We start from the raw sequence: 12,160 nt of genomic DNA, 5'->3' as shown, positions 1-12,160 counted from the left end.
GCGGCAAAACAAGGTCAAAGTATATTTACAGTATTTACAGTATTGATGATGCGGCAGGGGCACCAAAGTCTATGTTTCCCCCCCCCCCCTGAAGCAAACCTAGCTCCAGCTCTATGATCAATTGATTTTAATGGATGTATTTGATCTTGATAAGATATATATATATATATATATATATATATATATATATATATATATATATATATATATATATATATATATATATATATATATATATATATATATATATATATATATACCTTAGCGTAAAGAGCAAGGGCTGAGGAAGGGGCAGGCAGCCCACTTCATACACGGATTAAATTCTGTTGGTTTTAATATTGCTCCTTACTTTCAGTTGGAGAAACTATTTTGTTTGTTTCCTACAAAATGGTGTCTCGGCTAGGCTACTTCTAGAGCTTCCTTACCATGAATTAGGGACGTAATAATTAGGGACGTGTATAAACTGTCGAGAAGTATCACACTGTCCGTCGCAACATCCTGTATACAACACAGCGTTCTGTTCCAAATCCTTTCTTTTGATGTAAATGAAATAACCTTGGGGCGGGCACTTAACTCCTATAACATATCCATTTTGCGTATACTATTTGTCAAGCTACGTCGTACAAGTTGGTTAGTGCAAAGTTCTTCATTTTCCTTTTTTTCATTACCTGTAAAAATCAAGTTTAAGTCACATGACTGTAGTCACAAGACCGAACCGTGTAGCACTCTAGGGACAAAAGTTGACAGCCAATCCTGTCGAGCCTTGAATAATTAAAATTTAGCATGACTATCTTTGATAAGGAAATATCCCTAAAAAAACTAAATTTATTATCCTGTTTCTTGTAAAACTTGTAAATTAAACCCCCAGGGTAGGTCTACCCGCAAAAAAGGTATAAATAAAGGCTTTTCTATGTGCGATCCTTTTTTTAAACTTTCAAAAACAGTCCGAGGATGTGCTCTATATCGGTGTTGATGGTGACAAATAGTGAGGATGATGATGAAGGAGACGAACCACCGTCAGGTTAGTGAAAGAGTCAATCTTTCTTAATCATAAGCATAATTTTGCCTACCTTTTAAGGGGGGTTGCGATATCTGCAAATTTCGACACCGCAATACCACCGCTTGTTCAGAATTATCAGGGGCATGCGGACAATACCTGTGAACATTTTGGTCATCCACCCTCCCTATTAAATTGTTTTTTGCCTCTCACCAGGGTCGCATTCAGGATTTTGTTCGGGGGAGAGGGTGTTTTGTTCGGAGAGGAGACTTAACAAAAAGTAACGAATATTTTTTAACGACCATTTTTTGACGTAAAATAATCAATCGTCAGACAAAATTGGGAGGGGTGTAAGTCAAGTAGCCCTCCCCTAGATACGGCCCTGTCTCTGTACATACTGTTTTAAAGCAAGAAATCTCAGAATAGCAAGTATGCCTCGGCGGCAAAGGTAAATCAATCTATATTGGGCTGTATTATTTTGAGCTCATTTTACCAACTCAGCTAAAATGATTCCAATAGTAGGGGCGCCAATTCACAAAAGTGCAGGGATGGGGCAAGAATTTTTTCCGACCTTTTCTTAACGAAGATACAACAATGTGCTTTTAAATATGTAGGAGAAGGGGAAACATATACGTAAATTTTGTGAGAATTTTAGCGTCTTCACCTCATAAAGGTCCAGCTGATGACGGTGGTCCGACGCACGAGGTTAAGAAGACCGGAAAGCGCCCCAGTTAAATAAGTTATTGTTTGCAAATACCCAAAAATTATATAGTTCTTTTCCTTAGTTTTACATAGCAGTCTACTGGGCAAAAGTTGGCGATTTGAAGTGAGATAAATTTTTATAACGAATTAGAAGAGCATTTTGGTTGGATCTTCCAATTACAATCAGCGCAAGGCCCTTTGGCGACTGTTAATGCAAGCGAGTGGTCTGTTTTTGGGGTAAATTTTGTTGTAGGGGATTTGTAACACTACCCTTTCGGGGGCTTGGAAAAATACCCTTTTTGGTATTTTCATTGAAAAATGGCTATTTTTTATTCTTTTATTGAAAAAATTCTCCATTCCCTTAGATTTTGAAGAATAAGTAACACCGCTAAAAAAACACCACTGGTGGCTATTGGGCATTAGGATTGCCCGGGCTGGGCGTTCTGGGAATTACATTCGCATTAAAAAAAAAAAAAAACAACGAAGGAATACCTGAAACAAATTGTTGTTATATTTATGAATAGCATTGAACAGCAAATCAAACAATATATTTCTTTTCTTCCTATTCACTAAAAGTATAAAAAAATATTCCTAAAAAAAATAATAAAAGCCATATGCAAATTTGAAAGGAACAGAATTAAATTGAAAATAAGTAAAATGTAATAAGTAATATGTAAATAAATAAACTAAACACGAAATGTACAGAAATCAAAATAAATAATCACATCTAACATAAAAATAAAAAATAGACTACAACTATGGATATATAGATTAAACAAAAAGAAACTGAAATAAATAATCAAGACAAACTTGAAAGTTCAATTGAGTTCAATTTTAGTTCAATTCATTTAAGCACAAAATGATATAGCAGATAGCATTAATACAAGCGGCTGCCCAAAGGAAGACATAAAGGCACTTGACATTGGGCGAACACATATATGACAAACGCTTAACAAATAAAGCTCTTAACAAACAAACAAAATGAAACAGATAAATTATGACGTATCTCTAATCAGAAAACAAATATGCAAAAAAAGAGAGAGAAAAGAAAAAAATAAAAAGAAACAGAAATTACTAAAACTAAGAGTAGGGCTACTGAACGCTTAAACCCTCTAATTGTTAGATTTACTCAAATAATTTGCATTTCAAGAAGTCATTTATCATAATATCAGCAACAACAGCTAATCAAGCTAGTCAAAGCGTTTGCTCATTGGTGATCACTTCATTGTAAAACGCAAAATTTCAAAGACTTCCACATATTAATGTCATGATATTGTAACAATCAATCTAGTTTCATTATTTGTACCATTGTACCATTATATATTTGTACCATTATATATATTTGTACCATTTCATTATTTGTACCTAGTTCATAAATTTGTACCATTGCAGTCTTCCTTATAAACACATTTCATTCAAATGTATCGAAATCAATGGTGACTGTTGATTTGTCAACTCAAAATATTACTTCTGCAAACTAAACAGACTGCTTAAAAAATTATCAGTGTTGGTTTAAAGTTTTAGAAGGACAGCGCCTTTCTACTCGTTGGAATAAAACTAATCGAAAAGACAAAAAAAAGTGTCGTTTTGAAACAGCAAAATTAAACCAAAAGTCACACATGTAACTATTCAAAAAACAGCTTTGGCTCACCTCCTCCTAATACGTCGCTCTTTACGCTAAAGTATTTTTAGTAATTTCAACTATTTATTCAAGGGCTTTTGTGATTCAGGGGTCATTCTTAATGAATTGGGACAAAATTTAAGCTTTAGTTTAAAGAGCGAGGTACTAACGAGGGGGTGAACCCCCTCATATATGTTATAAAAATATGAGAATACAAAAGTTCGTTACGCAGGCTAATTTATAAGTTACGTGTATCTTTTACTAATAAAAACATTCGTAAAACATTTTAAGTTTTAGTTGCCTTTTAAGTAACCAAAAAATTGGAGGGCAACTAGGCTTCCTCCCCCGCTCTTTTTTTCTCAAAATAATTCGATCAAAACTATGAGGAAGCCATGGAGCCCAAAAAAATAAATATGCAAATTTCGTTTTAATTGTTCCCTGCGGAGAGCCAAAATCAAAACATGCATTGATTCAAAAACGTTCAGAAACTAAATAAAAAAAACAAGTTTTTTTAACCCCAACATATCCCCCCTTATCAACCCCTCCCCCAACAAAAAAATCCCCCTGAAAACGTATGTACACTTCCCAATAACCATTACAATATGTAAGCACTGGTCAAAGTTTGTAACTTGTAGCCCCTCCTACGGGGATTGTGGGAGAGTAAGTCGTCCCCAAAGACATAGTTATAAGGTTCTTCGACTATGCTGAATAAAATGACTATCTCAGAATTTTGATCCGTTGACTTTGGGAAAATAATTAGCGTGGGAGGGGGCCTAGGTGCATTCCAGTTTTTTTGGTCACTTAAAAAGGGCACTAGAACTTTTCATTTCCGTTAGAACGAGCCGTCTCGCAACATTCTAGGACCACTGGGTCGATACGATCACCCCTGGGAAAAAAACACCCCAAACAAATAAACAGGCATCCGTGATCTGCCTTTTGGCAAAAAATACAGAATTCCATATTTTTGTAGATAGGAGCTTGAAACATCTACAATAGCGTTCTCTGATAGCTGAGTCTGGTGGTGACTTTTAGGGGGTATTTCCCCCTATTTTCTAAAATAAGGCAAATTTTCTCAGGCTCGTAACTTTTGATGGGTAAGACTAAACTTATATATTTAAAATCAAACTAATTTATGAAACTTATATATTTAAAATCAGCATTAAAACTATGATTCTTTTGATGTAGCTATTGGTATCAAAATTCCATTTTTTAGAGTTTTAGTTACTATTGAGCAGGGTCGCTCCCTACTACAGTTATTTACCACGAACTGTTTGACAAAATATGGGTCAGACCCAGTGTGATGGCGGTCATGGCAGACATTTCTTTCCTAATTGCCAAACTGGTCATTCCATTGAAAGTTTAGTCAATTTATTAAATATTTTGGTTTTTCCATCATTATCCATACAATTTTCGACAGCCGGTTTTATAAACCATCTTAACTTTCATTGGATATTCGCAATTGGCTCATTTTTCCGCTGTGATACGGCTTGTCGCGAATAACCCCACTCTTTGTTTCAGGAAATTATACGAGATCTGAGTCTAAAGAAAACGTACAATACACCTTACTATAACAATGGACTTTACTATAAAAATGTAAATTTAGGGATAAATAGACATGATCACAGTACGAGAATATCTGAAAACCGAGACCAAAATTGTAATCTTCTAATTACGTTTCTATTGAGCATTAGAGCTTATAAGCTAATTATATAAAAAAAACTAGTTTTTAAACTGAAAGTAAGGAGCGACATTAAAGCTTAAAACGGACAGAAATTACTCCGTATATGAAATGGGTTATCCCCTCCGCAATCCCTCGCTCTTTACGCTAAAGCTTTCAATTGTTTTAAAAAGCAGAATTGTGGCAAAGAGTCAAACTTTAGGGTAAAGAGTGAGGGATTGCGGAGGGGAAGACCCATTTCATATACGGAGTAATTTCTGTCCGTTTTAAGTTTTAATGTCGCTCCTTACTTTCAGTTTAAAAAACTAGTTTTTTTTATATAATTTTTGAACGTTTTTGAATTAATGCATGTTTGATTTTGGCTCTCCACACATAAATTATTAAAATGAAATTTGCATATTAATTCCTTTTTTGGCTAAATGGCTTTTTCTTAGTTTTGATCAGACGATTTTGAGAAATAAGGGATGGGGAAGGAGGCCTAGTTGCCATGCAATTTTTCGGTTACATAAAAAGGCAACAATAAATTTTAATTTTTAACGAATTTTTTTATTAGTAAAAAATATACGTAACTTAAGAATTAACTTACGTAACAAACTTTTATATTCATTAATTTTTATTATGTATATGAGGAGGTTCGTACCCTCGTTAATACCTCGTTCTTTACACAAAATCGTAAGTTTTGTCCTAATTCTTTAAGAATGACCCCTGAATCAGAAAGGCCGTAGAATAAATAGTTGAAATTACTAAAAATACTATAGCATAAAGAGCGAGGTATTTATCTCCTCCTAAATACCTCGCTCTTTATGCTAAAGTATTCTTAGAACCCCTCATATGCGTAATACTCTCTGTCCGTTTTAAGTTTCAATGCTACTCTTTACTTTCAATTGAAAAAAATTTCCATGTTTATTTTTTCATTGTTTTTTTATAGTAATTTTAGGAAATCCTGCGCCCTTTTCATTGAATTTCTGTTCCCCCATGACATATTTCTCCAAGGAAAGATCCTCCCACATAGCCCCCTTCCCTCAACCCCAAACCCAAAACTAAAAAAAATCCCCTGAAAACGACTCTACACTTCGCAATAACCATTATTATATGTAAACATGCTACTCTTTACTTTCAATTGAAAAAAATTTCCATGTTTATTTTTTCATTGTTTTTTTTTATAGTAATTTTAGGAAATCCTGCGCCCTTTTCATTGAATTTCTGTTCCCCCATGACATATTTCTCCAAGGAAAGATCCTCCCACATAGCCCCCTCCCCTCAACCCCAAACCCAAAACTAAAAAAAATCCCCTGAAAACGACTCTACACTTCGCAATAACCATTATTATATGTAAACACTGGTTGAAGTTTGTAACTTGCAGCCCCTCCCCCAGGGACTCTGGGGGAGTAAGTCATTCCCAAAGACATAGTTATTATGGTTTTTGACTATGCAGAACAAAATGGCTATCTCAAAATTTTGATCTGTTGACTTTGGAGAAAATATGAGCGTGGGAGGGGGCTTAGGTGCCCTCCAATTTTTTGGTCACTTAAAAAGGGCACTAGAACTTTTCATTTCCGTTAGAATGAGCCCTCTTGCGGCATTCTAGGACCACTTGGTCGATACGATGACCCCTGGAAAAAAAAACAAAAAAAACAAACAAATAAACACGCACCCGTGATTTGTCTTTTGGCAAAAAATACGAAATTCCACATTTTTGTAGATAGAAGCTTGAAAATTTCGCTATAGGGTTTTCTGATACACTGAATACGATGGTGTGATTTTCGTTAGGATTCTGTGACTTTTAGGGGGTGTTTTCCCCTATTTTCTAAAATAAGGCAAATTTTTTCAGGCTCGTAACTTTTGATGACAAAGACTAATTTGATGAAACTTATATATATTCAAAATCAGCATGAAAATCTGATTCTTTTGATGTATATTTTAGCATCAAAATTCCATTTTTAGAGTTTCGTTTACTATTGAGCCGGGTCGCTCCTTACTACAGTTCGTTACCACGAACTGTTTGATTAATCACGTGCAAACTGTAATTACTACAGTTTGCCATACATCAATAGCAAAACTTCATTACAGCATTCCAGGGCAACAAATAATATTCAAGTGTCATCAACTTCATCATCTTTGTTTCATGACGAACCTATATAATAACTATATTTACTAAACGCGCAACAATACTAAATTTTGTGAAGTTTTGTTTACGCTTTTCAGAGGCAGGGTTGCCATGCACATAATAAAGTGTTTCAAATAAAGATCCAAATAAAGATCTAAGCTCTGTATCTTTTTTCACATAAATTATATTTACAATTATACAATGATAATTCTCTGAGCTTGCTAAAATACCCAATGATTGTTGATAATTATTGACATTTTGTTTCCTTAAAATGGGACATGATCTCTAATGTGCACGGAATAAAGCCATTCTTGCTGAAAAGATAACATCCGCTATGTTAATGTAGTATTCTTAAGAATTAGATTCCCAGTATTATTCATTGACAGTGTTATATTAATATGAAGTTTTTCTCCTGCGACTAGTTCAGGATCCGAGCATTTAAAGTACCAAGAACAGCGAAAGTAAAATCTTATTGTTTGAATTGGTCAAGTGGAAATTTACACAACCATGTACTCTAACCTAAACAATTCAATTGTTGTGTAAACAACCTTGTTGTGTCAAATGCCGTGCATCTATCTACATTCAATATACTCTAACAATTAATTTACACAACTCAACCATAGCCTACATAACTGAAATTCGCCTCTTCTTCCAAGCAGGGCTGGTTTTAAACCCTCCTAGGCCGAAGTGCTTTTGCCACTCCGTTTTTACTAGATTTTCGGGAGGTCGTCGAAAATTCGGGGATAGCGGAATCACTGAACATAACCTAACTGACAAGCCAAAAGTAATGAAAGAGGTGATACCGAACTCCCAGCTGCCATTCTTGGAAGAAATATGATAGTCTTAAAGGGCCACGGAATTCCTGAGTTATTTTAAAATCATTTTTCTGCGAATAGACAGGGTGGCAGCGGAACACATCTGGCACTTTGGCAATAAATCACATCAGTCCAGTTTTGTTAAGAAAAAAATCACTCTGTGATAAATTAATTGCACTCCTTGGCATTGTGCACCCCTAGGCCCGGTCCTAGTGGACCTTTCGGTCTGCTCGCTTTCAAGTCTGAGTTTTCATAATCCTGTTTCTCCACCCTTGTTCTTTAATATCTTAATTTGTGTTACGTGAGATGCTGCTACGAGTAGCAAATAAAAATTAATAAAGATTAGAAATTATTGTTCATGATAGACAATAATAATCACATTATATTGCAAGGCTTGTTAGACACCATACATCTAAAAACTAAGAAAAATTGGGAATTGAATTCTTGTGAAAAAGACCTTTATGAGCAGTTATACAGTTCTTAGTAGTAGTGGGTGCCAAATCTAAAAAAGAACCTGGGCGAAAAATTAGCAAAAAAGGAGCTAAAAACATGTGGCACCAAGCACTTTGAGAAGGTAAAACTTTTCTTTGAAGGCATAGTTGTCCCTAGGAATTTACAGAATGTTAAAGTTGGATTTTATGGACCGAAAATATTTTTAAATGACAAATTTTTACGCTTTAACATAGCAACACTAATGAGAGCGTAATGCTGCCCAAAAAAATTTATAATTTCGAAACAATTAAAAGAATCGTAAAAAAAATTACGGTTTTCAGGCGCACATAGACTTAAGTTCGGACCATGGGGGGTAAATGTTGTTATTTTGATGTTTATGGTACTTTATTCTTGTAAACTAACAAAGGAGATAGGTTGCAGAGAAAATAAAAGGATGGTTCTTTAGTTGAATTGCACCATTCATCTTTTATTGAAAGTATTGAAGAGTTTTACTTTTTTACCTTATTTATATGGTAAATCCGTTTTTGTCTTTTTTTTTAAATTCAGAACTTCTCAAAATATATTGTTGCATACACAGCAGATATACATTTAGCAACTTTGTTTAACCGAAAACTACTGCACGCTTAACTTACCAGGGGTTTTAAAATGGAAAAGAGGGTAAAAAAAAAGGCAGAATTCTGTTCCCAGTAGGCCTACAGTGTTAAGCCCTGTCTTTGTTATAGATTTTTCAGGCATAGTCGGCCGAGTGAAAAGAGCTTCAGTTTATCAGATTTAACTTCTCTTGAAAAAAAAAACTTTAAATGTGCCTCATTTCCTTTTAGAGCATTAAAAAGCACCAATGGAGACTGGAGCTGCTAAAAAACGTCAAAAGGCATTGGCGACATTGCTTGGAAAAGCTGAAAGACACTGCTTTAAAAGACACTGGCGTAATTTCGTCAAAATCATGGGGGGGGGGGGTAATTTTGAGCAAATTTTGCCAAATCAAGTGAAACTGACTGTGAAAACTGAAAAATAAGCCATATAGTGACATAAAGGCAAAGATATACGGATGCTTGAAAGATATATGGATGCTTGAACTATGAAGGATTATCTTAGTTTTGATAAGATAGTTTTGACAGCTAGCAGGGAAAATTGGGGTCTGAGGTGGGCAGTTACCCCCCTTCCCAATAACAAATTACGCCCCTGGGCTTAAAGTCACCTAACCTACTTAATCTGACTTGATTTGATCAAGCCAACCAAGGCCGATCTTGTGCAGGTTGAATTTATATTTTAAATAAGTCTTAAAAACAAAAACTACTGATCAATTGTCATTTACAGAGAAATTTCAGTTTTAATCACATCGTGTTGAAGGGTAAAGGCAGTTTCATCAAATATCAAATTTATTACTTGTTAATTATTCAGAAGACACCCAAGAATTTTGATCTGTAGGTCTATAAAACCGGTTTCATAGCCGCAAAGACAAGCGACAGGTGACATAATGCACTGGACTTATATAATTTACTCTATATATTTGCAAATTAGGAGGGAGGGAAAGTATTATGACAGCATGAAGTTAGAAAACAATGCTTACTTCATAATATACAGAATAAATGTAGCTAACACATTTTGCATGCAGACCCGCTATACTTCACCCCCTAACGTGCAAATTGTTTTTGATCTAACCCGTCGTACGAAACCAGTTCTCTCAGATCTTACATTCAGATCAAAATTCTTGAGTGCGTTCTGAGTAACTAACAAATACCTCCAATTCTCTTCGAGATTTTTTTTTTTTTTTTTTTTTTTTTTTTTTATGATATTCTCTGAGGCTACATCATAATTGACGCTAGTAGCTTTTGTACTCGTGAAGTCTCCCTTTCAAAATCTTTATTGTTTTTCTTAATTGTCTGCATAAATTGTTTATTTTTTGTATTATACAAGCTTGACCCCGTCACGAATGCATTAATCCGTACATCCCTGTTGAGCTTACAATAAGGTACACACGTGATAAGTGCACACAAATGTATTTGGGGTCATGGCGTGTATTTCGATCTTAGGCTCACAAAATGTTATGAAACATGGAAAAAATATAGAAAAAAGTACTGGAAAGAAACCTCTTTCATCTTACTCTTTACCGGGTATCACTAGGCTAACAGGTAAGAGAAAGAGGGACCTTTCCCCCACTCTTGGCCATCATTCGCAAAATTTCTAACTTTTGTAATGTACATAAGAAAACTAACACTTCTTTGTTGATTTTTTTACCCCCCCCCCCCAAAAAAAAAAAAAAACATTGATGCCCAGTCTCCTCGTCGTAGAAAATTCTGGTGGACGACCATGCTCTGCAGAGCTGCATGTAGCTTGGAAAAAAAGGTAAAAGGTAAAGGATACGGCATTAGACTTTACAGTCCGTACCGGCGGTGCTGATCTACGTTTCTTGGCCCTTCAGCCAGGAAGTGGAATGGGGGGTTGGGGGCCAGCCATCGTGTGCTTTCGCACACTATGTAGCTTGGAAAGCAAGCAATGGCGAATTCCTCAAACACTTTCATTTTTTCAGCAATTTTTCCTTGCTTTATGTGCCCGAATTGAAGAGTATATTTTATGTAAATAGCCTTCTTATTATTATCGACAATAATTTTGAGATCCATTGGAGATTGAAATCAATGACGTTTTACAAAATCATCTATGATATTGCGCTTTTATTTTCCGGACTTGCGTAGAATTTCCGGTCAAGTTTTTTACTTGTAAAAGTTGTTTATAATGTGTACATTTTTTGATTGAATGTGAAATTTTCTAATCAGTGAAGCAACTTGTCTTCCTATATGTCGCAAAATACAAAATACTGTTACGTAGATAATCGATATCGTCACTGACACTGCCAAACTTTCCATATGACACTTCATACTTCCAAGATGAATTCTAAAAACTGTTTGCTATGCTCAAAGGAGCAATCTGTGTAAATCACATTTTAATCCTTCTGACAAACGGTAAATCAACGGAGGAATTTTTGTGAATCACATTTTAATCCTTCTGATCTTTATTGTCTTGCACATCTACTTTTGAGAACAGATTACACATGTGGTTTTTGGAAATTATGTCATGAGCCTGAAAATGTCACATGTGACCTTTAGACATTGAAGCAGCAATATTCACCTTACTTGTGGCTTATGTTGGTGGGGGGATTGTTTGAGGGAATTTTCGGTGGTAAGACAATTTTTCCCAATAATTTTCTTTCAGTGGGGATCAATTTTCCATGGGGGGGGTATTTTCCAGGTTTTTTTTTTACAGTAAAATGCCAAGACCACTCTGGCCTTTAGGGAGTCTAAGGGGGGGGGGATAACCCAGCTCAATTTTGGGGTAATTTATGTTCTTTTTAAGTTTGACTTAATTGCCACTTTTAAGTATCTGTCTTCTTTAAGTTTAATAATTCATTTTAATTTTTTTTTCTTCTTGGGTTTTGTTTATTCGTTTTTGACAATTTTTTTTCGTTTCAAATTTATATCAGTATATTAATGTATTTATCCTCGTTTTTGTTTTTAGCACGATTCTTCACCTTTGTTTGAAAAGTTTTTTTTGGAAATCATTTCTCAAAATTAATCTATAGGGGCTAAAAATGTGCATTCAGGTCTTAAGGACTAAAAAAAAGGAACAGATGAGGATAAGATACAAATTAAAAGTTATTATTCAATAATCGAGTAGGGCCAGAGTGATTTCATCTTTATCACATTGTAAAATTGTTTCTTTGAATTAAAATAAAGGTTATTTTAGTTGTTTTCTTTTTTAAAAACCTTGTTTAGAAAAATTTTAACAATTT

At 34.7% G+C, this 12,160-nt stretch overlaps 1 protein-coding gene across 1 annotated transcript in view; it reads left to right on the top strand.

Moving 5' to 3' along the window:
• Positions 1-904: 904 nt before the first annotated feature.
• LOC136031683 (uncharacterized) overlaps positions 905-12,160 on the top strand; it is a 72,988-nt gene continuing 61,732 nt past the window's right edge. The window contains exon 1 of the mRNA XM_065711362.1: positions 905-1,021. Coding sequence (XP_065567434.1) covers positions 952-1,021 — 70 coding nt within the window. The 5' untranslated portion in view covers positions 905-951. The remainder of the gene's footprint in view (positions 1,022-12,160) is intronic.

The sequence above is a fragment of the Artemia franciscana genome, chromosome 10 (genome assembly GCF_032884065.1).
Source record: "Artemia franciscana chromosome 10, ASM3288406v1, whole genome shotgun sequence".
NCBI lineage: Eukaryota > Metazoa > Arthropoda > Branchiopoda > Anostraca > Artemiidae > Artemia > Artemia franciscana.
Note: the sequence above shows the minus strand (reverse complement) of the source record. Positions and strands in the feature narration are given on the sequence as shown.